A 26,168-nucleotide genomic window follows, 5' to 3' on the forward strand; every position below is an offset into this window, starting at 1 on the left:
TGAAAGGTACTCCCTTTAGGCCTTTGAGGCTCTCGTTCTCGAAACCCCAAGAATCCTTCGGTCCAAGCCCCCGTGTGTGAAGCTGGGACCCACGGAGAGGCAGCAGAGATGTTAGAGCTTGGTCCCAAGCCTCCAGCACTCTCTCCAGCAGATGCAGCTGTCATCTCTTGGATCCAATCGTACTTACCCCCACCACTGTCCAATCCAAGATGGCTTAATGCTAGCTAGCCTTTGCCTGAGATCCCCAAGTGTCTGTCCTCATTGCCAAGACCATGGTAAACACTTGGGAACTACTTCTTGAATGAATAATTGATTACATCTTTGTTTGCTGGAGAAAGAGTCTGAAATTCAGACCTAGTGGGTAATTTGGCCATAGTCATTGCAGTAGTTTAGGCTTCACATGCAGAACTTCACACGGAAACTACATTAAGTTCTGGAGAGCCTAGAAACAGATGGATACAGAGGTGTACACTTCAGGGCTGTAGTGTGGAATCCAAGTCATCACAGCAGTTGCCAGCTCGGGGTTCCACAGTCACCTGTGTGGAAGAGGGAAGGTGTGCGGTCACAGCCTCCCAGCTGCAGGATGCTTTAGTTTACAGCCAAGAGTCCTAGAAGCAGAGCCTCTGCCCCAACTCCCCCCCCCCCCGCACCCCCGCCCCTTGCTGGTGGCTGCCACCTGCTGGTCTCAACTGGAAGAGTTGGAAAGTTACCGAGAGCTTTTTCTTAATCAGTGATTGATGGGGGAGGGCCCAGCCCATTGTGGGTGGAGCCACGGGGCAGTTGATCCTGAGTTCTGTAAGAAAGCAGCAGGCTGAGCAAGCCATGGGGGAGCAAGCTGCCCTCCTCTATGGCTTCTGCATCAGCTACTGCTTCCAGATTCTGCTCTATTTGAGTTCCTGTCCTGACTTGCTTTGATGATGAACAGTAAGATGGAAGTGTAAGCCAAATAAACTCTTTCCTCCACAACTTGTTTGGTTATAGTGTTTTATATTAGAAATAGAAACCCTAAGACAAGTTGGTACCAGGACTGTGGGGATATTGTTGTGGCACACATGATGATGTTGTTTTGGGGAGGATTGTGGAAGGACTTAGAACTTTAGGCTAGAGAAGCCATTGTTGAGTGTTGGTGATAAGAATGTTGAGAACGCTGGACATTGGTGGCACACACCTTTAGTCCCAGCACTCAGGAGGCAGAGACAGGCAGATCTCTGAGTTGGAGGGCAATCTGGCCTACAGAGTGAGTTCTTGGACAGCCAGGGCTACACAGAGAAAACCTATCTTGAAAAACAAACAAACAAAAGAATGTTTTTGAGAACACTGATGGAGGCCTGGCTTATGAAGACTACAATGGGCCTTTTGTATGTAGAATCTGTGGTGTCTGGTGAGCTGGGGCTGAAGAATCAGCTGTGACTGAGGCCAGTATCAATGAGGTGGACTCTCCTGAGAGTCAGCACACGGAAGCTGTGAAGATGTCATCCCCTGGAAAAGGAGTTATAGACAGTTGTGAGTTGCCATGTGGGTGCTGGGAATTGAACTCAGGACATCTGCAAGAACAGTCAGTGCTCTTAACCCCTGAGCTATCTCTCCAGCCCACCTCCTTGCACATCACGAATGTGATGGCGGGATGCAGTAGCCATGAATTCAGACAGCTAAAATGAAGGGAGAACAACAGAGTGGGAAGAGAGCCTTAGTCCCTGACAAACTCTATTAAGTGTATTAGATTTCTGAGGCAGGGTAGAGAGACAGGAGGAGGACAGTAGACCTCAGTAGACAGAACTGTTCATTTCAAACAGCGTTGGACACCCTCCCAAGGGAAAAGGGAAGTCTGTTGGGGAAGTAGGCTGGCTGGGACCCTGAATAGGGCCTGGGTGGGTGAGGGGCTTGGGAACTTGGAGATTGCTGCAGCCATAGTCCACATTTCTCTCCTCAACCCACTCCTTCCCAAAATTGTTTACTCAAGGTGAGACAGACTGTTCCACAGATGTTACTTTCTGGGCTGACTGAGCAAGGCCATTGTAATCTCACAGGATCCTGTCTTACAACTGAGGAGCTCCGCCAGAGCAGCTGGGCCAGCAAAGTCCTTCAACTTATTTTTCTGTATGTGTATATGCATATATTTATCACATGTGGGAATAAGAGAACAACTCTTGGAAATTGGGATATGAGGATAGAATTCAACTTGGCAGGCCTGTGGGCAAGTACATCTACTGTTGAGCCATTTCATCACCAGTCCTGGACCTCTCTCTCTCTCTCTCTCTCTCTCTCTCTCTCTCTCTCATTTTTATTTTGAGATATGGCCTTGTTATGTATACCAGACTGGCCTCAAACTTAAGAGATCCTCCTCCTGCCTCTGCTCCCTGAGTGCTGGAAGGGGGCGAGCAACATCATGCTTGGGGAATGGACTTCTTATGACGATCTTCAATCTGGCCTTTAAGCCATGGTTGTTTGGGCCCTGTTACTAGCATCCAAGTGCAGTTCTGACTGGTCTTCTCGGGTGCAGGGCTGGGGTCACTGCAGCCTGGGAAGCCCCTCTCACACCATCTCTGAGGTCTGTACTCCAGCTCCCCAGCATTTGCATGGTTAATAGTAGGACCCTTGTTGGAACTGCAGCTGGAGTCAGAATTTAGTCCAGGTCCCCATTTTTAATCTTGAGTGATTCTTTCCCCTGTGACAGGCAACAGGACATTTATGTAGCCAGTAAAAGCAAGGCTGACAGGGTGGGGACTGGTCGAGAGCACTAGCTAAGAGGCTTACAGTTCAGGCCTTGCTTGTATGGCAGGCAGGGTCATGGTGGAGGTGAGGAAGTTCTTTTGGTTCTAAACTCTCCTCCCTAACCTGATGTGAACTGAAGTTCCTAGGGAAAAGGCTGCACCTGTATACAGATTCTACAGCTGGCTGATTGGTTAGAAAGTCTGTGCTTATAAAGAGTTGGAATGTAGGTCCTGAGCCAAACTATCTTAGGTTAGCTTTAAATCTTTGTTTGTTTGTTGTTTTTGTTGTTGTTTGTTTGTTTTCTTGAGACAGGGTTTCTCTGTATTGCTTTGGAACCTGTCCTAGAACTAGCTCTTGTAGACCAGGCTGGCCTCGAACTCACAGACATCTGCCTGCCTCTGCCTCCCGAGTGCTGGGACTAAAGGCATGTACCACCACCATCTGGCTAGCTTTAAATCTTAACAGCCATTCATGGTCCAGCTGTGGGACCCTAACATCTGTTCTTCTACCAGGTATATCCACTGACTCAAAGGTCAACAGTGTTATCAGATGACACCTGGTGTCTGCAGCAGAGACTGCTCTCTCTGCTGTGAAGAGTTCTCAACCTTTGGGCTGCGACCCCTTTGCAGGATCAACAACCTTTCACAGGGGTCACGATCACATAACCTGCATACCACATAATTACATTACTATAAAAACTTCAGGAAAGTGTTACTACATTAGAACACAGTATTTGGAGTGACCTAAATCTGTGTAACTGGGCCATGGTCACTCACATATGGTTCTCTCTAAGGTGAGAGCTGTGTTTTTATATCCAACATGGGATCCCAAGGATCGTGGAGAAGTCACCTGGATCAGCACCATGTGCAAAAACAGGTCCCCTGTGTCCAAACATTGGGTGTTGCCTTCTTGAATGGTGCTGGTGAATTCTTTCTGGGGTTCAGACCTCCTCTAGTTTGGTTGATGGCTTCCTGAGTGTGTGTGTGTGTGTGTGTGTGTGTGTGTGTGTGTGTGTGTGTGTGTAGAGGGTTTTGTGCATGTTTGAACACCCATGGGAACCAGAAGAGGGTGACAGATCCCCTGGAGCTGGAGTTACAAGCAGCTGTGAGCTGGGAACAGAACTCCAGTCCTCTGAAAGAGCAGTAAATGCTCTTAACTGCTGTGTCATCTCTTGAACCCCACTGTTTCATTTTTAGGTGACTGAGGATTTTATTTGGATACTGTGTTTTGGTTTCAGAGCATTTGGTTTTAAGCTCTCTACTTTTATTTTAGTCATTCTATTTATTTTTTGTTCTCTGGTGTTTGGCTTGTTAGTTTTATTTCTGACTTATATTGTGTAGTTACTTTCCTTGTTGCTGTAGCAAAAGTACCAGCCCAAAGCAATTTAAAGGGTGTATTCCATGACAGTAGGGGTGGGATGGTAGGAGCTGGAAGTCACACTGTAGAGAATGAGAGTATGCAGAATCAGCAAACTTTCTCCTTTGTGTGCAGTCCAGCCATTACCCAAGTCCAGGAAATGATGCTGCCATTTTTGGGGGGTGGATCTTCCCACTTCAATGAATCTAATTTAGATAATCCTTCATAGATGGTCAGAGGCTAATTTAATCTAGATAATCCTTCAGTGTGCCTGAAGGCTTGTCTCCTAGGTGATTGTAGCTGCTCTCAGTTGGCAAGCAACATTAACCACCACACTTAGCATGCCAACTTAAGGTGTTATGTGTGTATAAGTGTAAACATATTAAAGATGACTTTGACTGCTATTGCCTCGTTTGAAAAACCGATTTTTAAAAAGTTATTTTCTTAGCCAAGCCTAGATTTAACTCTAAAGGTTTCAGACTAGAAGAAGCAATAGCTCATGATCCTTCCTAAACAGTTCCACTAACTAGGGACCAAGAATTCAAGTATATGAGCCTAGGAAGGCCATTCTCATTCAAACCATCACAATAGCAAGTTTAACTCTAAAAGGTCCTCTCTCTCTCTCTCTCTCTCTCTCTCTCTGTGTGTGTGTGTGTGTGTGCGCGCACGCATGCGCGCGTGCGCGTGAGATTCATATTCCCTCCACTGCCCTCTCTCAAAATTTCTGTCCACAGTGTCTATTCTTTATTTTAAAATTTTACATTAATTCTGTTTGCTAAACACTTTTATTCCTGAGTTGGGGCATGTTGTTCTGGGTGTGACACGCTGACAGAAATAGAAGCCTATTGGGAGAACAGCAGACTCCAGGGTTGCAGACTATCGGCCACTGGGACGGCAGGTAAGTGTCCAGTCAGGAAACATACTGGTCTCAAGTGTCAGGGAAGCTGGCAAGACAGGGCTCAGAGTAGCCTGGATTCATTACCAGAGAGACAGTGAGCAGCCTCGAGCCTCCGCTATGAAGTTTATTGCTCGTTATCACCCTCAGTGGGTTCCTCTTCCTGAGACTCCGTCTTGGGGATATTGCCATCACCTAACTAGGAACCTCTCTACTCCCCATGTACATTTTTCATGGAGCCATGCTCTGTACTCAGATTTTCCCGACTTACCTAGTCCACACTCCCATGGGGGCAGACCTGCCACTGAGCACCGCCTCCTTGTCTCCAGCCTCTCCATCCCATGTGTGCCATAAGCTGTTTGTCAGAAGCATCTTTCAGAACCACAGCTCAAAACAGCCATCTTCCCACACAAACTTCCTAGTGATTTGCTGCACCCTATGCTGGGGATTCTGAGCTAAAATGCCCCAGAGGCCAACCAGGACACGGAAGCCAAGAGAGGTGAGCTTTGTATATTGCTGCATTTATAGTCTCCATTACCCATTCCCAATGTGCTTGGGCTCACTTTTGTTTTGAAACCATAATCATCTCAGCTGGTTCATTTTCCTGGCTTCTATAAAATGCAGAACACGGAGGTCCAAGCACCAACATGACATTGTTCACTGGGCCCAGGCTGGAGGCGTGAGAGAGTGACTGAAGAAACGACATCCTTCAGTGGCAGGGCTCCAGCCCACGGCTGCTGCGTGGAAATGCTGGCCTGACAGTGACAGATCTGATTGAATGCAGGGGAACCACTGCCTGGGTTGTTCTTCCACACTGCCAGTGCTGATTATCCTGGACAGCTCCTAAGGATAGGAATCTGGTGTTGTCCAGTGAAGCGTGGAATAGAGTCGTCTTCAGCACGGCTGCCTCAGGACATCTGTCCTGCAGATCTGCATGTAGTCCACAGCAAACCTATCGCAGCACTGCTCCAGCAGAAGAACATTTCAACCAAAGGTGACCTGTAGAGTCTCTGCTGAACAAGCTGAATTTAATAAGATAAGCCCTACGTCATCCCCCTAGGGAAACCATTTGCATGTTCTCTACTTCCTTTCCTGTGCCCCGAGTAACACTGACCTGTGACTCTGGATTTACTTACTCTGGACATGCTGTAAAAATGGAGTCATGAAGCCAAGCAGTAGTGAGTGGTGCACACCTTTAATCCTAGCACAGAGGAGGCAGAGATAAGTGGATCTCTGAGTTCAAGGCCATCCTGGTCTACAGAGCAAGTTTTGGGATAGCCAGGGCTACATAAAGAAAAGCCTGGTCTAGGAAAAAAGTCATGTAATAAGTAGTCTTTTGTACCTGACTTCTTTCACTTAGCAACATGTTTTAAAGATGTGCCACATTATGTTATGCGTTAATATGCCAATTATTTTATTTAGTTTCATATTTTTGAGACAGGAACTCTCCTAGCCTGGAACTCACTCTATTTATCAGACTGGCCTCAAACTCACAGAGATCCACCTGTTTCTGCTCCCCAAGTTGGAATTAAAGGCATATGCCACTATGCCCAGCTTTTCTTTTTAAACATTTTTTAGGTTTATTTATTTATTATGTGTACTGTGTCTATCTGTATGCTGCTGGCCAGAAGAGGGTGCAAGATCTCATTACAGATGGTTGTGAGCCACTATGTGGTTGCATGGAATTGAACTCAGGTCCTCTGGAAGGACAGCCAGTGCTCTTAACTACTGAGCCATCTTTCCAGCCCCTATAACCAGCTTTTAAAAAGTTTTCTAAATCATTTTTATTTTCTTTTTTGTCCATTCATCAGTTAGTTGACATTTGAGCTTCCAAGTTTTTGGTGTTACGAATGAATATTCATAAGATCTGTGTACTGGTTTTTGCAAGGACATAGGCCTTCAGTTCTAGGTATATACAAAGGGTGGACTAGCTGGGGGCCTGTTCATAGGTATTATCTGACTTGTATGGCTCAGGGATTGGTTGGTTTTCTACACAGGTTTAAGGTCAGATTTGGCTCTAGTTTCAGGGCCAAAGCATGTTTCTTTCACTGGTCCTTTTTAGCCTTTTGGCTCTAATTTTAGGACCAGAGTATATTTCACTGGCTCTGATTCTTGGGCAAAGTGTGTTTCTTTGGCTCTGCTCAGGGTGTGTTTCTTTAGTTGGCCCTTTCCCCTTACAATAACTACTTTCCTATTTTGATGTACATGTCATAACAAAGCTCCTGAATCCCCCTAAGTATGGACAATGAGTAATAACAGCCACAGGCCCCCAAATTTGTCCTAGAAACTGAAGGGGCTTATAGATTGTTTTGAACAGAGGTTCACCATGTAGCCATGGCTGGCCTGGAACTCAGTATGTAGACCAGGATAGTCTTGAACACACAGAGATTCGCCAGCCTCTGCCTCTCCAGTGCTGGGAATAAGGGTGTGAGCCACCATGCCCAGCTTTTAAAAAAAATTAATCAAAAGCAAACACATTAGTGTATTAAGTTTGTGAAAATGTATTGATGCATGAAACTTCCTGCATGTATTTTGAAACAAAGTAAAAACGGGTGTTAACATAAACACCTGTGCATACTTCCAAAATTCATTTCTGGTTGGGACCCAACCTTCAGCTTTTAGTTGAGAACTGCATAATAAATGTCAAGAGGGCACTCAGATTTTACTTAGTTTCATCCCAGTTTCTCCCTCCACACTTTTCTTGTCTCATTGAGAAGCCCAGACCTCTTTGTGAGTGGGCACCACCCGAGCTTCCTACGAGAACCTTTCCAGTTAACAGCGCTCACTTTTGCCTTCTCCGGATGACTGTAGTGGGATGGCGAGGAAATGAACGATAGGGTGACGGCTCTTTTGGGGTCCAGAGGGCGTGTGCATCCAGGCCAGGGACGCTCTAAAATATGGTGAATTTGGGTCTCTGTGGCCACTACTCCGGGACCAGGCGTCCAGAACTTCCGGTGCCAAAAAAATGCGATGCAAATCCCTTAGGAGATGAAGCTAACTAGAGGAGCCAAAAGGAAAGGGAGGGGCGCGGAGCCTGTTGTCTAGGTAACCGCCCCCCCCCCTTTATCTCCACCCTTTTGGGCCTATGGAGCCCATAGGCCCTGACGTGCAAGCAAACCTAGCGGTGCTTTGCCCTCGCTTCTCCCAGCTCCAGGGGGGGTTAGTTAGCGCGCATGCGTCAGAGTGTTGCGGGGCTGCGCGCGCATCCCTGAGGAGCGCGCATCACCCCTTGGGCGGCTCCCGCCGCGAGCTGGATAGTTGGGGACGCGCGCGCGCGCGTGCATGCGAGACAAGGGTGCGGCTTCCTCGTCCGGTGAATTCTGATTGGATAGAGTAAAATGAAGGGGTGGGAACCTCCGAGGGAACCGCTCAATGATTGGCCAGGGACTGGAGGAGCGTGGTCCTGGGGTGGCTGGCGGGGTGGTCTGGCCCGGCGCGCGCGAGGCTGATGTGGTAGCTGCGGTCCTTGATGAGTGGCCGAGGCCAGGGGAACATTCGTCGCTGTGTTGGCAACACCTGGGAACCCCAAGTCCCCGAGGAGGCGTGGCGGCGAGGTGCCGGCGGGTCGGTGAGTGCGGTCCCGGGAGCCCCAGGGCCCCGCCCCTCCCTTTCTTCCGGGGCCGCGCCGCGCCCCCTTGAGCCCCTACTCTCGGGGCACAGGGTTCGCCTCGCCAGGCACCCCCTTTCGCCTCCTGCGCAGGTTCTGCCTCCTAGCTCACAGAGGGGAAACTGAGGCCCTCAGGGCGGTCTCCTCACCGGCGCCTCCACACACACCATGGCTGAACCGCTGAAGGAGGAGGACGGCGAAGACGGCTCTGGGGAGCCCCCTGGGCGGGTGAAGGCAGAACCCGTACACACGACGGCCTCTGTCGTGGCCAAGAACCTGGCCCTGCTCAAAGCCCGCTCCTTCGACGTGACCTTTGACGTGGGAGACGAGTACGAGATCATCGAGACCATAGGCAATGGGGCCTATGGGGTGGTGTCCTCGGCGCGCCGCCGCCTCACGGGTGAGCTGGCTTCCTGAGACTCAGCATGTATGGACTGCCTTCTGCACGGTCCCAGGAGGATCAGCTGCGCCGGGGATTCTGGTTCCACTCACCACTTAACGACTAGGTGCCAGCTCCCCGCTAGATACCCTTCTCAGGGACCCTGCTTCTTCCAGTCTACACTTCCTCCTTAGGAAAATGATATCCGTATGAGCCAGTATAGAGAGGTGCTCCTTGGTGTCCAAAAAGATTAACTTTCAGAGCCAGAGATTGGCACAGTGGCTTAGTGATGGAACGGGGACGATCTGGGATGGAGAACATATGTGAGGAGGGAGAGTGAGCTCAGGCAGTACAGTCAAGACCACTACTAAGACACCAGCAGTGTCTCCCGTGTATGCGAGCTATTAGTACCCGCCTTATGAGGTAGTTGTGAAATTAAAGTTTGGTATCAGTTACACACGGGGTCTTGCACATCGCAGGCAGGTACGTACCTGTTGTTATTTGGGTTCTAGAAGAGCAGTGCTGAAAGGGGCCTGCAGCTACTTCAAGGTGCTCTCTGGTATATACCTTTTCCATGCTCTCCAGGCCAGCAGGTGGCCATCAAGAAGATACCCAATGCTTTTGACGTGGTGACCAATGCCAAACGGACCCTCAGGGAACTGAAGATCCTCAAACACTTCAAACACGACAATATCATCGCCATCAAAGACATCCTGAGGCCCACTGTGCCCTATGGAGAGTTCAAATCTGTGTAAGGAGTGGGGAAGGAGAAGGAGACACTGTTGGGACCAGTTTAGAAGCCCAGGACCAATACTGCTGAAGTTCTGAAAGGGATGAGCACCTTTGAGGAGTTTTTGGTTTTGTGTTTGTTTTTTGAGACAGGGTTTCTCTGTGTAGCTCTTGCTGTCCTGGAACTAGCTCTGTAGACCAGGTTAGCCTTGAACTCACAGAGATCCATCTGCCTCTGCTTCCCGAGTGCTGGGATTAAAGATGCACACCATTACTGCCTGGCCCACATCTTTGAGGTTTTAGGTTGACACTTCTGTATTGGAATAAAAAAAAAAAAAAAAAAAAAAAAAAAAAAACGGGGGGGGGGGATATATTTCTTTATTTGGGTGCACCAATTTTGTCTATATAGTAAGTTCAAGGCTAACTTGGACTACATGAGATCCTATCTCAAAAGACAAAACAAAAGCCCAGACAACAGGAGAGTGAGAAAAACAGAACAGGTCCAAATTTTATAAGATAGCAGACACAGGAATTGTAGTGTCATGACACCTTCCTATTTTTTATGGCAGACATAACTAATTGAGCACAAAAAAACTTTTTTTTTTTTTTTTTTTTTGTATTTCAAGACAGGGTTTCTCTGTGTAGCAGCTCTGCCTATCCTGGAACTAGCTCTGTAGACCAGGCTGTCCTTGAACTCACAGAGATCTGCCTCCCAAGTGCTGGGATTAAAGATATGGACCACTATAGATCATTGGTGTTGCTCACCTTTAATCGCAGCACTTGGAGGCAGAGGCACTCGGATCTCTGTGAGTTCAAGGCCAGCCTGGTCTACAGAGATTGTTCTAGGACAGGCTCTAAAGCAATACAGAGAAACCCTGCCTCAAAAAAACAAAACAAAACAAAACAAAAAAAAAAAAAAAAAAAAAAAAAAAAAAGGTGTGGGTCACCACCACCTGGCACAAAATACTTTCTTAGAAACAGAAAATTGACAAGCTCTCACAATTTCATCATAGCTTTTCCATAACTGCTGTCAAACAATAGAGTTTACACCAAAATTAACTATACTGGTCAAGCTTTGTATAATTGAACACCTTTTTTTTTTTTTTTTTTTTTTTTTCTTAAAAAAAAAAAAAGAAATCTGACAGGGAAATTAGATCTATGGAGAAAATGATCTGTCAAAAGTTGTGTTAAAGTTGTGACTGCAAAAATGGTTCAGTGGTTAAGAGCACTTGTTGCTTTTCAGAGGACCTGGGTTCAGTTCCTAGTGTCTACACAGAGATTACAGACATTTGTAATTCCAGTTTCAAGGGATCATACTCCCTCTCCTGGCCTCTGCGGACATTGGACACATATGTAGTACACATGTATACATGCATAGAAACATATAAGTAAATTTTTTTAAACTTTTAAGCTTTTTGTGATGTAGAAAAATCTAAAACCTGGTGCTATTTTTTCATATCATCTGCTAGTCGTTTAGGGGTTCAGTGTAAGGCCATAATCAATAGAATTGGGGGGGGCTAGTAAGGATGGGGCTTGTCCCTGTAGTAGAAGAGGCCAGCTCACACCTCTGTCACCATTTCTAGCTATGTGGTACTGGACCTCATGGAGAGTGACCTACACCAGATCATCCACTCCTCACAGCCGCTCACTCTGGAGCATGTGCGATACTTCTTGTACCAGCTGCTTCGGGGCCTCAAGTATATGCACTCTGCTCAGGTCATCCACCGTGACCTTAAACCCTCTAACCTTTTGGTGAATGAGAACTGTGAGCTCAAGATTGGTGACTTTGGAATGGCCCGTGGCCTGTGCACCTCCCCTGCTGAACATCAGTACTTCATGACTGAGTATGTGGCCACTCGATGGTACCGTGCCCCTGAACTCATGCTTTCCTTGCATGAGTACACACAGGCTATTGACCTCTGGTCTGTGGGCTGCATCTTTGGTGAGATGCTGGCTCGGCGACAACTCTTCCCTGGCAAAAACTACGTGCACCAGTTACAACTGATCATGATGGTGTTGGGAACCCCATCACCAGCTGTGATTCAGGCTGTGGGGGCTGAAAGGGTGCGGGCCTATATCCAGAGCCTGCCACCACGGCAGCCTGTTCCCTGGGAGACAGTATACCCAGGTGCTGACCGCCAGGCCCTCTCACTGCTGGGCCGCATGTTGCGATTTGAACCCAGTGCCCGGATCTCAGCTGCTGCTGCCCTTCGTCACCCCTTCCTGGCTAAGTACCATGACCCTGATGATGAGCCTGATTGTGCCCCGCCTTTTGACTTTGCTTTTGACCGTGAAGCCCTTACCAGGGAGCGCATTAAGGAAGCCATTGTGGCTGAGATTGAGGACTTCCATGCACGACGGGAGGGCATCCGCCAACAAATCCGCTTCCAGCCTTCTCTGCAGCCTGTGGCTAGTGAGCCTGTGTGTCCTGATGTTGAGATGCCCAGTCCCTGGGCTCCAAGTGGAGACTGTGCCATGGAGTCACCTCCCCCAGCACCACCACCGTGCTCTGGCCCTGTGCCTGACACTGTTGATCTGACTCTGCAGCCTGCCCCCCCAGCCAGTGAGCTTGCCCCACCAAAAAGAGAGGGTGCCATCTCTGACAACACCAAAGCAGCTCTCAAAGCTGCACTGCTCAAGTCCCTGAGGAGCCGGCTCAGAGGTGCTTTTGTGGGTCTAGCAGCTGTCTGGGTAGTGGAGTGGTAGACAAAGACTCTTGGACAGAATTGTAAGCCTTTCCCTTTCCCTTGTCCAACTGCCCTGCAGATGGCCCCAGTGCACCCTTGGAGGCACCTGAACCTCGAAAGCCTGTGACAGCTCAGGAACGCCAGCGAGAGCGAGAAGAGAAGCGTAGGAGACGACAAGAGAGAGCCAAGGAGAGGGAGAAGCGACGGCAAGAGCGGGAACGCAAGGAGAGGGGAGCTGGTGCCTCAGGGGGCCTCTCTACTGACCCTCTAGCTGGACTGGTGCTCAGTGACAATGACCGAAGCCTGCTGGAGCGCTGGACTCGCATGGCTCGGCCCTCTGCCCCAGCCCCAGCCCCAGCCCCAGCCCAACCCACTAGTCCCCCCACTGGCCCTGTATCTCAGTCTTCTGGTCCTCTACAGCCTGCAGGCTCTATTCCTGGTCCTGTCTCCCAGCCTGTTTGTCCACCCCCTGGCCCTGCTCCCCAGCCTTCTGGCCCTCCTGGCCCTATCCCTGCCCCACTCCAAACTGCCCCTTCCACTAGCCTTCTGGCCCCTCAGTCACTTGTGCCAACTAGTGGGTTGACTGGCTCCAGTGCTCCAGAAGTTCTGCCTTACTTCCCATCTGGCCCACCACCTCCAGATTCTGGGGGGGGCCCTCAGCCTTCTACGTCAGAGTCACCTGATGTCAACCTGGTGACCCAGCAACTGTCCAAGTCTCAGGTGAGAAGAGAGACAAAGGCCTGGGTACCTTGATGTGGGTCCTGGAAGGTGGGTTTGGGTTGTCCATGGAGCCTTACCTCTTTGAGCCTGCTTCCTTGCTCACAGTGAAGAGGTGGTTGGGAGGTAGACTCTGGAAAGTGGCCGAGAGACAGCCCCACTTGTACTAGTCCTTGATGATTTTGAGATAGTGTTCATGTTCCAGATGTTGGTCAGAGTGGTGAGTAATTGTAGGCTGTGTCCTGCTGACCTTAATTTGTTCTTCCTGCACCCATCTATAACCTGTTATTGTCCCTGCAGGTGGAGGATCCCCTGCCTCCTGTGTTCTCAGGCACCCCAAAGGGCAGTGGGGCTGGCTACGGTGTTGGCTTTGACCTAGAGGAATTCTTAAACCAGTCTTTCGATATGGGTGTGGCCGATGGGCCACAGGATGGGTAAGATGGTTGGACTGAGCTCCTGGAATGGGGCTATGGCAGGGTCCTTGGATGGCTGCCCACCTGGCCCAGGCTGAGGACACCCATCCCAATTCCTTTTCTTGCAGCCAGGCAGACTCAGCTTCACTCTCAGCCTCCCTCCTGGCTGACTGGCTTGAGGGCCACGGCATGAACCCCGCTGATATCGAGTCTCTGCAGCGTGAGATCCAGATGGACTCCCCAATGCTGCTGGCTGATCTGCCTGACCTTCAGGAGCCCTGAAACCCACAGCTTGTGCCTTGCTGCCAGGACAGAACCAGCTTCAAGGTCCAGGGATGCAATCCAGAGGCCTGCAGCCTTGGCACTGGCAGGTGAGGCTCAGCTTGAGTTACTCTGCAGGTTCATCTCAGACCACCTTTCAGCCTTAAGCAGCTACCTGAGCCACCACCGAGCCATAACAGGATTGGGAGACTCTACTCCCCCCTGAGCAGTCTTCTCCAGTATTGTATTTTTATTGTTGTAATATGCATTTGTTTTGTCATCAAAATGAGGTCTGTGAAATATAAGGTTTCCTTTAAGCTGCCTGTCATTTCTGGAGTTGGAATAAGAACACCAGCAGTAGGCATTTAAGGAAGACCCTTGTGCCCATATTATTTGAGGCCAAGTAAATGTTTGTCCACAAAGCCAGTGCATCAGATCCTTAAGGTTTATTGAGACCTCCACTTCCCACCCACTCCCAGCCCCACAGATTATTCCCTGCTGCCTTTCATTGATAATCCCTGGGGCAAGTAAGGAACCTAGTTAACATGCCTATCTTGCCAGTGACTACTTCAGGGTTGATGAGTAGTAGCTGTGGTGAATATTGTTTTGGCAATGAACTTTAAAGGCAGGTGAGTTGGGTTCCATGGTGCTCACTATAAGGGAATAAGTTGGTGAAGGGGAGACCAAGGGTGGGACGTGTTCTGGGTGGGAGTGCTGGGGTGTAACAGCAACTATGCATGAGCTGTCTGGCAAATGCCATAGGTGCTGTATTACTCTGCCTAGGGTAGCCCCAAACAGATGGGTCTGCAATAAGGGACTTGGCTGGGGTGGAATGCAAAAGCTGGCAGCTAGAAGGTAGCTTCTGGCTTTCAGTTGTCAGGAAGGAATAGAAGCAACTTGGGGTTTTTATAAGGGGCAGCCAGATCCAGGCTGGGATGTCTGAGCCAGAGAAAGGCCTGGTGGGTTGCTGATAGCCTAGCCTTAGGAAAGCAATAGGGCCTGGACATGGGACAGGAATTTTCTAGGTCATTGCTGGTGCTTAAAGAGCAGCAGAAGTAGTGTCTTGTGGGTATATCATGAAGACTTGGGGCTTTTAGGGGAGACATGGGGCTTGCCTGAGCCAGCCCCTCAGGCCCGACGAATTTTCATCTCAGTGCGCTTGAGGGAGTAATAGAAGCCTTTCCACTGGGCCCAGTTGATGCCATTGGCATAGGAGAGGTGGGAACCACCCAGGTAGAAGCCATTGAGATTGGCGAAATGGCAGCTTCTGAACCAGAAGGCTCCCGAGGAGAGGGCTGCACAGTTCTGCACGAAGAGGTCCTGGTCTCTGTCGAAGGTAGAGAACTTCTGGCCGCTGTGGTAGGACAGTGAGTCACCTGGCAGGAGGGAGAAAGGACAGAACTACTGAGGCCAGGAGCAGAGCCTTGTGCTGGCAGTCTAAGTGACAGCAGTTGATGAATGACACTGAGAGACAGGACATCATATGGCATCCTATTGGGATGCAGGCGCCCTCCCTGAGCCACAAAGAGAAACAGCTGTTCTGGAGCAGGACCATCTGGAGCAGGGCCAGGGTGGCTGTTCCCTAGGACTGGGGTTCAGGTGGCTGGAGTTAGTCTGGAGAGAGCTGTGGATCTTCCAAGCCCAGAAGGGTTGAAAGAGGAGCCTTAAGGAGCCAATGGGGCAGGGCCAGTCCTACGTTATTGTCCCCCATACCCACCCCGCCACTGCCTCTGAAGAAGCTAATAGCGGTACCTGCCCCACCATCCTCGAAGCCAGCCACGTAGAGGGTATAGCCGTCCTCCTCAGCACTGACAGCGTTGGGGGAGATGGAGAAGTCAACATACTTGGCATAGGCTGTGTTGTTCTCAAAGTCTTCCAAGTCCACTCGCAACTCATACTTCTGCTTCAGGGTCAGGAGGTGCAGGTTCTGCAACCCTAGAGACCGGTAGCAGCTGGTTAGCAAAAACTTGGCTGAGGGGCAGTCCCTACCCTGTGGCCCCACCTTACCCAGCCAGTACTCCCCATCCGCACGGCCAAAGCCCAGCTTGTAGTCGTTCCAGCCCCTGAAGAAACTCACTGAGCCGTTAAATCTTTTCTGGAAAACCTAGAAGCAAGAGGATGAGGGGCTGGATGATGGAGGCTCAACCCTCAAGGGCTCTACCCTGTCTGCCCTGCCCCCCCCAAACCTGACCTTGCTGAGCCAGTTTATTAAGGACGTCAGTGAGTATTGGGGAGTTGCTAAAACAAAGCACACACTGGCTCCAGGCCTCTCGCTGAACATCTGCTGCTGAAAAGGGGGTAAATACCTGGCCTCTTGTCTGCTGAAGAGACAGGAAGGGGGAAAGACTAAGGGGAATTTGGGGGCTGGGGACATAGCTTAGTGGCAAAGCACAAAGCTGGCATAGAGGCCTGGCTGTGAGCTTTGGTACCGTGTGGCCCAAGACAAGCAGCATTACTTCTCTGAGTCTGCAGTTCCTCCTTTAGGAGAGGCGCCTGCCTAATAGGACCACTGGGAGGACAACATGCACTAGCCCTCAAGTGTGTGTAAGTGTTAGCAGCCCTGGGTCCAGTCCCTATAAAGGTGAGGAACCCTGTTTGCAGAGGTGACACTCAGAATCATGCAGCTGCCTGGACCACATCTGGCCTGAGGCCTTTTGCCTACTCACCGTCCATTTGCCACCCTCAGTTGTCATGTCACAAAAGACAGGCACTGGTACACTGGGGCCAGAGGGGTAGATGAGGTACACACCATCTGCCTGATAGCCCTGAGCGTAGATATCATCACAGTCCAGGGGTTGCTGAAGGCAGGACTTCTCCAGAGCTGAGAGTGACAATGTGGGGATAGCAAGGAGAGACTAAGGCATAAAGGGCACCGCAGCACCCAGGTTTTTCCCCAGGACTAAGGGACCCTGTCATGAAAGGTCTGGAGAGTTCTCTAGGGGCCAGCTGCCAATCTGTTGAGGAGGAAACAGCCCTGCAGAGCCTGGCTTACAATGACCTCGTGTGGATGGGGGCTACTTACCATCTCCCCGGATCCCAGAGGCCTGTGGGGCGCAGGGAGGTGCAGAGAGCAGCAGCAGCAGCAGAGGCAGAGCTGCGAGAACCTGGTGGTGGGAAACGGGCTGAGTGTGGCCCCCAGCTCGGGCCAGACAACTCCCAGGGCTCCCCCTGCCCGAACCCCTGCCCTCTGTTAAGCTTTTCCTTTCTCTACTTTCTGGGTTTCAAGAGTCTGTCTCCCCCACCCCCTCCATGCTCCTCTGTCCCCTGCCTGGCAAGGGGCTTGTCTCCACAAATGGTCTTTATCTCTCAGGCCAGGCCAGTACCTTCATGCTGTCAGCTCAGTTCAGAGAGGCAGGCTGTCTGGGGCCCAGACTGCAACCGCCCACAGTTATGTGTTGGGCCTGAGCCCACAGACCCAGCCCCGCCCCGCCCCTAGAATTGCAGAACGCCCCCCACCCCCATAACCAGCCCCCAGTGTCAGCTTACACTGTCAGGGGGCCAGGCAACCAACTGGGTCTCATTAGGCCTGTCAGGGAAGTAGTATGGACCAGACATTAACTCCTTACCAGCTGTGACTGCTCCCTGAACCCCAATTCTGCCTCCCTCCCCGCTAGACTGTGGGCCCCTTGGCAACCTCAGCTGGCCTCTGCCCACCCCCTGCTTCCTGACAGGCCCTCTGCAGATGTCTGCTTCTATCCCATTCCTGTCTAGTCTGTTTCATCAGCCATTTGGGGAGGGTGGGGTGGAGGTGTCCATTGGCCCCAGAGAGGGGTTCCTACTTGGGAAGGCTAGGTAGGGTAGATAGCCCCAAAGCTCCTGATATGGGAGCCGCCTGGCCTGGTAGGAGACAGGGCCAGCAGGGGCCAGCAGAGGCCAGCAGAGGCCAGCAGGGGCCAGGCAGTCTTTTGGCAAGCCTGGGACATTTCTGAGTCATGAGCACAAAGCTACAGGCGGCCAACAGTTCTGTCTGCCTCTACTGGAGCCAGGGCCCTCTCCAACCCCTTCCTGGCCCCTTCCCCTGCTGGGTGTCTATACCCCCACCCTTCTTTCTCCCACAGTTCCCTGGTCCATCTGGATTGCTTTTGTTTCTCCTTGTCCTGCCCCTCCTCCCTTCCAACCCCATCTGCTCTCACAGCTCAACAACCAGTTTCTCCGTTTCTGTCCTGACTTAGCCCACTGCTGTTCCCTTGTCCCCAGCATGCCTGGTTTCTGTGTCCCTCCTGCCATCCTTATCAACCAACCTCTCCGGGTTTTTTTGTTTTGTTTTGTTTTTCTATCCCTCCATCCTCTGGAAGAGTTATCCCAGGTGCCTGGTCTGTGTTCTCTCAGTTAAGCTTCCTGTGGCTCTCCATGGCCTCCAGACTGAGGCCAACATTTCCCCTTGGGAGTTGAAAGGAATTATCAGTCTGTCTCAGCCTCCCTTCAAGATCGTGTTCTTTGCTGCTTGACACTCTTAAATTATGTCTAGCTACCCAGACTTCTGGCTAGCCCGTTCCTGGGCCTTTGTCTGGGTCTGTTTGCTGTGCCCACCAGTCTCTTCTTCCCATGAGTGCTAGTGGGCAAAGTCCCTATTTCCTGTTTCTGCACACTCAGCTCCGATCACAAAGCCCATACATACACTCACAAAGGACAAATCTTTTGAGCACCTACTATGTGTTATGCAGTGTGTTGGTTGACAGGGATGCAAAATCAGCCCCTGGAATGGCCAACTTATTTTGGACAATGAGCCACAAATATAATCTATGCCTCAAAAGACACAAATTAAAAAGGTAAGCATGCGGGATGTCCCCAGCAAAAATATATCTCTGGCTTAGATACCCTCTTAGACCCAGGACAGACCCCATTGGGCCTCCTTGACATGGTGTGTGGCTGTTGGTTAGAGACCTCTCTATGTCTAGTTGTGTTGAGCCCTGGGGGTTCCAGAGCTAGCTAGCTGCCAGTGTTGAAACCCACATGCCACCATCTATGAAGTTGGGCTAACTTGGGCAGATTCCTCTGTGCCCCAGTTTCTTCCTTTGTGGAATGAAGATAAATGATCATATCTACTTGGAGGTATAAAGGTTCAAGTACCACAAAGCAAGTACCAGGAACAGTGCCCACACCTACTTGTCAAAAGGAGAAATCTTAACCTAATTAAGCTCACATTTATTCGAGCGATTATAAACAAAACAGAACAAAGCAACACAAAACAAAAGTGATTTGCAAACTGGGCAGTCCAAGGCTGTGTCAGACACTCCCAGGAATAATAGGATCTGACAGTGCTTATAGGAAACGAGTGTGTGCAGAGACTGCTTAATTGGTTACAGCTTACTTGAGCAATTGGTTTCAGAGCTGCCTGCAGTTAACTGAAGTCAGATTCGGTGCAGGAGCTGAAGTTGAACCAGTGGCCTCCCATGAACACTATCTGGTGGACTGCAGTAATGATTTAGCCCAGATTAGCTCATCATCATCATAAACATCATGATTGTTCTCAGATGAGTGGGTCGTATTCAACAGTTTTCACCCTTGCCTGTGGAAAACAGAGTTGGCCACTCCATGCTAAGCATTCTTACATTAGTCCAGCTTTTTAGCTGGCTCATTGTCCAGACTCCCTTGTGGCTGGGTGAGGTCACATGTCTGAATTTTGGCCAATATGATGCAAAAGGAGGATAGATGGATCTTCATTTTTCCTTTTGCTTCTCTGAAGGTGATGGCTGGAAACCTAGCTGCTACCATGGACATGTGAATAAGGCCTCATGGGGGGGGGGTAGGATGGAGGGAGATCAATAGAAGCAAAGGCCTTTCCTGCTCTGTGGAGTGGGTGGAAGCCAGTCCTGCACTGCCCTGCCCTAAACCTTATGTGGAAGAGAAACTTTCATTTAGTTAAAGAAACCTTCATTTAGTTTAACCCTCTGGATTGTTCCTGTAACACAGCTGAATCTAACCCTAACCTTTTTCTCTGGCAAATACTAGCAAAAATGAAAATGGTGGTGGTGTGGTGGTAGTGGTGGGGGAGGAGGAACATCATTACAACAAATAAGACATGTCCAAAGTAAAAGACTTTTGAGAATATAGCTAACGTAGGAGCAGAAGGAAATAAGGAAACAAGTGACCAAAACTATCATTTTTATTAAATCAGTGTAGGTTTCTTTTCTCTTGTGATCACGTGCACTGGTGGTGTCCAGGCTGGCATTCTGCTGGCAGGTGTCCTTCCAAATAGATTCTAAGGATTCGCTTTAGGAATTAGTTTAACTCCTTCTGAAAAGAAGTTTGAAGGCACATTCGTGGTACTCTTCCTCTGAAGACAGTCTGAAGAATTATCCAGCCACTGGCAGGCTCACATGCCATCGTAGATGGTCCTAAGCCCATGCCCATATGTGCAGCACTAATTGGACTCTTTACTAATGACAGCTTAAAAGTCGGGAGACAGACAGGGGCACACCAGGGAGAGTGGGAGTGAGGTAGTAGTGGGTGGGCATGGTCAATATATTGTATGAATGTATGAAACTTTCAACTGATTAAAAAAATTAAAGTAAAAACATGAAATGAATCAGGGCATGGTGGTCCAGGCCTTTAATCCCAGCACTTGAGAGCAGTGGCAAAGGCAGGCAGATCTCTGTGAATATGAGGCCAGCCTGGTCTACAAAGTGAGTTCCAGAACTATGGCTATTTAACCCTGTCTCAACAAACAAACAAAAAACATTAAATGGGGCTGGAGTGAATAACTCGGTGATTAGTAGCACTGGCTGATCTTCTAGAGTATCTGGCTTCCATTCCATGCACCCAACTGTCTCTAACTCCAGTCCCAAGGAATCTGATGCTTTCTCTGGCCTCCATGGGTACCAGACACACACACATGGAATACAAACATACATGTGGGCACAACACCCATTGTAACATGGTAAATAAGAATCTGGGAAACGATATGCTGATGGATATTTATTTGGGGAGAGATCACTTACACCAGAAACAGATGACTGCTGCAGGTCCGGGCCCAAGGATGCCTCCAGGTGCTCTCTGTCTCTGACCAGGAAGCAAAAGAGAGAGCTGGGGTCTGGGACCCCAAACCTAGTCTTCATTGGTCACACCTGCACCTGTTCCCATGCCCCAATGGGCATGAACAGTGCAACAGGTTCGGGCAGGGTGATATCTCACTACAATTCCCCTTTTGGTCTAAAGAAAAGATTTAGGCTTAATACAAAACTATATACAAAGACAGTAAATATACAAAGACAGTATGCTTTAGGAAAAGGAAAATTAAGAACATACAAACTTAACACCTGTTGCCAGTGAGGTAACAAGAGCAAATGGCAAGAACTACATATCAAGTCCTAGGTTGAAGGCATAACAGATTACTATAGAGTTGTCCTAAGCTGGAAAGCTTAAATCATGTACCTAATATTTCTATCTAGGAAGAGAGAACAATAATTATGGCAGTCTACACTTCAACCTCATCAAAAACTTAAGAAGGAAGATAACAATACTAGGGTAGGCAGGAAGTGCAGGTGAGCAGCTTCCAAAAGGTGAAGACAGAAACAGCAGACTACCTGGACAATCACCTAAAGTCTCATAGCAACATCGGAGCAACCAGTTTTGGCTGAGGCCTAGAGTATCTGACAGACTGCTACAGAAGCAGGGAGGTAGAAAGGCTGCCTTAGCCTGACTTGGCAAGGTTCAGCAGTCTTCTGTTTGTCTCCTGAAAGCACAGTAGGATAGTATGTCCAAAGTCAGTGGTCGAGGTGGGGGCAGTTCTTTGCCCAAGAGGCCTTTAGCCGAGGAGAGGATGGACTCCAGAAGGAGTAACATCAGTGCCCAACATATTATTGGGAAAATGCTCAGAGCTGTCAGGAGCAATAGTGTCTCATGTCAACGGAGTACTAATATTAAAACATTTAAATGCCATGTTCTGCAGGTCTATGAAGTGTTGGAAGATCTAACATCAATGCCTGACTAATCTCATAGGTATAAGAAACATGGGTGAAGATAATCTGTAATGCTCAGGAGTATATCTATAGGAATAGTTGAAATTTCCCTAAGTAATTAGCAAGGACAATGATTTTAGCAATATAACTATATCGTGGGTACTAAGAACTTCCACTTAAAGCTTGACAAAAAGCTTAAAAAAGAGTTTTAGAAACAAAAGAACAGAGACAAGCAAGGTTACTTGGTAGCAGACTTGCATGATTCCTTTAAGGGAGATTTCCTGACTCGGCATAAGCAGCAAAAAACCGCATGGTTCTTTTAAGAGGCCCCGTAACAATTCAATGGTGTATGCGAGCAACCAGCATTTGCAGTGACCACATCTCCAAGCCGGCAGCATGCTGCTTGATGGCAGCATAGACCAAGGTGGTGAGGACAGCTTTCAGTGCTGGCGGTAAATGTACCCCCACCATATTGGAAAGCAATGTTGTTTAGCAGTTAAGACTAGTGGCCAGAAAAAGATAAAGATTTACAGTGAAGACAGATAAAGAGAAACCTCTAAAGGTTTACAATGTTTAAAATATACTTAGGCTTGGGAAAGAAAAAGAAACAGAATCATGTGGTTTTTTAAAAAAGAAAGAAAAGGAATAGCTGAGTGTGGTGGTGCACACCTTTAATCCCAACACTCAGGAGGCAGAGACAGGCAAATCTCTTTGATTTCAAAGCAAACCTGGTATACAGAATGAATTCTAGGACAGGCAAAAGTTACACAGAGAATCTCGGTCTTAAAAAATAAAAAAAAAATAGAAATAAAAAAGACTAATAAAAAAGCCACGTGAAGATGGAAAGCACATAGAGTCTGGATACTGTATGCTGCTGTGTTGTCTTTGAATTGCCCAATTGCTAAGGGAGAAACAACAACTGCTAAAATACACTTGATTATCAATGTGCTGAATTAATCCAATTTATATATTTTAAAAATGCTTCCTTCCAAATTTAAGTCTAAGGGCAGATTATTGGGGAAGAGAATTTCTATTTTTGTTTCCATAGAAAATGAAAAGCTGTGGATTCCTTCCAGACTAACATGGTTTGATCAATCAAGACCCCTGAAACAGTGTCCCAGGTCCCAGTGTCCAACATTCAAAACAGCTGGGACAAAGCAGCCTTGCAGACCACTATAGCCAGGATTTCTGCCCATAGTCTTTACAAATTCAAACATTAAAATTTCAGTTCCCTAAATATAGACAATCTCTTTTAAAATCCTAAGTCTCTCAACTATAGGCTCCAGTAAGATACTTTCTTACTTCAAGAGAGAATAATCAGGGCATAATCACAATCAAATCAAAGCAAAACAAAATTCCAACCAGTCAATGGCTGTGATCCACTCACGGTCTTCTGGATTCCTCCAAGGGCTCGGGTCACTTCTCTGGTTCTGCCCTCTACTGCACACACAGCTGTCTTCTAGGCTCCAGCTGGCTCTACTCCACTGCTGCTGCTATTCTTGGTGGTCATCCCATGGTACTGGCATCTCAGATTCCGGGGTCTTCTGTTGCAACTGGGCTGCACTTTCACCAATAGCGTCTCACAGGTTCTCTTCATGGTGCCAAGCCTCAACTTCTTTGCATGATCCCTTCAGTCCTGGGCCTTCAATTGACACCGTGTCTGCACCTTCACCAGTGTGGCCTCTCCTGGCCTCTCACAGTGCCAAGTCTCAGCTGCTATCCATGACTTCTTCATGCCTTCAAAAACAGTACCACCTGGGTAACTCTTACACATTACCAAGTCCAGTCGCTAGCACAAGGTACAGCCTTGTCCATCTCTCTGGAATACAGCATCTCTGTGCTCTCAGAAAACATTTCCCAGAAGATTTCACCTCAGTGATGCTGGTCTCTTCTTATTTCACTTTGGTAGTTCTGGTATCTTGTTAATCACAGTGAACTCTTCAGCCCCAGCTGCAGCTCTTTCTCTGGTATCTGGCATGGTGAGAGCTCCATTGCCTGTAATATAGTGTGTTTATCTCTTGGAAACGTCTCATTCTACTGGGCATATTTTACCTGTGGATTGTCAAGAAAATGACCACTCCCTAAGCTTATTGTCTAATTTGATAACAATAGTGATAGCCTATATAGAGTTTGGATGGATAAAAATAAACACAAGGATATGTTTCACAGCAAAGGATTATGAGTTCCACTTTAGAAGATGCTCAGGTTAATGATTAAAAGGAAAGCACATGAGTCCAGGAGTCAGGCAAGCTCTAATTATCTTAATGCTGAAAAGAAGCAATCACATACCACTAACTAAAAGAAAGCTTCAAAATAACTCCAGGTTAGACTACATACCTTGTTAATAGTTTTAAGATATATAACCCCAGAAAACAAGTTAAAGTTCATAAGCACACATAGCTGAGCTGTCTGACTCATTAGGCTAAAATTGAAAATATTGTTGCTAGCTCCCCTTGCTAGGTCTGCTTAATAATCAAAGGTGATGATTAATTCCTTATACCCATTTCTGCCCTGATAAGTGGATAAGTACCATAAAGACATTTTTGTACCCTAAAGATTTAAAGTAGAGCTGACTGACTCTTTTTCAAATATAAAAGTTTAGGTTTGTGATTTGTAACACAAATCAATAAAGACCCAGAGACTGGTATTGGGGTTCAAACTTAAAAAAAAAAGCAAAAGCATCTGGACACTAGCTTCTTACCTCTACCTCAGGCTAAATGGGCTGATCCTGTCTCCACAAGCTCTCACCAAATCAGACTATAACCTCTCCTCAGCCTGGCTGGAGACTGAATGCACCTATCGTAAGTATGGCTGGAGAATGAATGCCTCCTACTGAATACTTGCTCCTGTCTTTTACACCCATCTAGTGCTGGGATTAAATGTGTGTGATCTGTTATTCTTTTAGATGGATTCAATCTTGTGTATCCCTGGGTGGCCTTGAACTCAGAGAGATCCATCTACCTCTTAATCCTGAGTCCTAGGATTAAAGGTGTGTACCACCACTTCCTAGCTTCTGGCTGCTGGTATTAAAGGTGTGTGCCTGGTTTCTATGGTTTGTGACTGACTTTGCTTTCTGAATCCTCTGGCAAGCTTTATAAATCATAAATAATATACCACCACAGTGACCCCTTTAAAATTCCTTCCTTATAAGATTACCTTTCAAGATAAGTAATAAAGTAATTGACCCTTTCTTTGTAATTGCAAAAAGCAGCCTTACAGTAAAAGACCTGACAAGAATAGCTTGCTTGCCCACACAGGTAACCTATAACAAGATGCTTGGTTATGAATATATGTGTGTTTGGGGGATAATTTGTTTTTCACCTTTAATACATAAAATGTTTAATCACATAAGGAAGATGAAAAATATGTTTTTACCTGTATTCATTCACTTGAAAACCAGAATATAACCACATTGAAATTCCTGTACTGACTGAAAAACTTTGTTGGAATGTATAAGCTGTAGGAAAAAAAGTATACAGCAGAAAGAAAGAACACAAGAGAACAGAGAATAAAGAAGGAAGCCATCAAGAAAGCATGTGAGTGTCTTTTTTCCCTAAACCCCCTCAGGTAGAAAAGTCTAGTTTATGCTGACTCCATGGTATCTATGGAGTCTCTCAAAGTCCTGTATTGCTGGGGCCTTGCCCCCCAAGATAGCAGTATTTTAGCCCCTAAAAGCTATATAGGATAAGAAAGAAATACAGGTTAATAGTCATCCATAACTATCAAACTTATGTCACATTAGTTAGGTTTTCTAGGTATACAGAGATATATTTCAAATAGATAATCTTCAAACACTTTAAAGGCCTACAGAACATGCCATTTGAAACGTTTTAATAACTAGACTTTCCTTGACATGAGACATGGTCCTAGTGGCACCAACTTATTTCTAAAGGGAATAAAGAAACTCCATATGGAGTTTGCTTTCTTTGTGGCAAAAGCTGGTCATTGGGGCAGGAAACTGTTCTTACCTTGACTACTGACAGTATACTGTCCAAACTGGACAAGCAGGACACAAAAAAAAGGCGACTGCTGAACTTTGCCAAGACAGGGTAGGGAAGTCCTTCAAACTTCCTGCTTCTGAAAAAAGTCTGTCAGATATTCTAGGCCTGTAGGCCAAGGATGGATGCCCCAATGTTGCAGAGGAACCTTGGGCAACTGTCCAGGCAGCCAGCTGTCTCTGTCATTTCTTACCTTTTTTGGAAGTTGATTCCTTGTAGTTTCTGCTTCCTCGGGTAGTGTTATTTCCTTTTCAGGTCTTTGATGGAGTTGAAGACTAGACAGTTACAGTTCTTTGGAATCTTGGCAAAAGATATATTAGATAAAAAATTTTAGACTCTTCACGAGAGGACAGCTAATGGAGTTATCTTTATAAATTTGCCAATTACTTGTGGGCTGGCCACTGAGAATGTATGTCTTACTTGATAATTGTTCTTGTTATATGTAGTTTTGTTCTGTTAAGGTTATTACCTTTCCTTTCTATTTGGACAATACTTGATAATAATTCTTATTGT

General features: G+C 47.7%; 2 protein-coding genes across 4 annotated transcripts; one reads left to right on the forward strand and one right to left on the reverse strand.

The window, feature by feature from the left end:
* Positions 1-8,381: 8,381 nt before the first annotated feature.
* On the forward strand, positions 8,382-14,073 carry Mapk7 (mitogen-activated protein kinase 7). 2 transcript variants are annotated; one of them, XM_051180464.1, is made up of 7 exons: positions 8,382-8,531; positions 8,664-8,970; positions 9,535-9,700; positions 11,262-12,340; positions 12,445-13,085; positions 13,383-13,516; positions 13,624-14,073. In XM_051180464.1, exons 2-7 carry the CDS (start codon positions 8,739-8,741, stop codon positions 13,775-13,777), a joined length of 2,406 nt encoding a protein of 801 aa, XP_051036421.1. In that variant the 5' UTR covers positions 8,382-8,531; positions 8,664-8,738; the 3' UTR covers positions 13,778-14,073. The 2 variants fall into 2 exon arrangements, with proteins under 2 accessions (XP_051036421.1, XP_051036422.1); XM_051180465.1 differs by lacking the exon at positions 8,382-8,531 and having other exon boundaries at positions 8,928-9,076.
* A 110-nt stretch (positions 14,074-14,183) lies between these two features.
* Positions 14,184-17,151, reverse strand: Mfap4 (microfibril associated protein 4). Of its 2 annotated transcripts, XM_051180468.1 has the most exons (6): positions 17,080-17,150; positions 16,779-16,860; positions 16,423-16,577; positions 15,764-15,860; positions 15,509-15,691; positions 14,184-15,132 (listed from the first exon to the last, which is right to left on the reverse strand). In XM_051180468.1, exons 1-6 carry the CDS (start codon positions 17,083-17,085, stop codon positions 14,885-14,887), a joined length of 771 nt encoding a protein of 256 aa, XP_051036425.1. In that variant the 5' UTR covers positions 17,086-17,150; the 3' UTR covers positions 14,184-14,884. The 2 variants fall into 2 exon arrangements, with proteins under 2 accessions (XP_051036425.1, XP_051036423.1); XM_051180466.1 differs by having other exon boundaries at positions 15,509-15,860; positions 17,080-17,151.
* Positions 17,152-26,168: the final 9,017 nt, after the last annotated feature.

Source organism: Phodopus roborovskii, unplaced genomic scaffold (genome assembly GCF_943737965.1).
Source record: "Phodopus roborovskii unplaced genomic scaffold, PHOROB, whole genome shotgun sequence".
Lineage (NCBI taxonomy): Eukaryota > Metazoa > Chordata > Mammalia > Rodentia > Cricetidae > Phodopus > Phodopus roborovskii.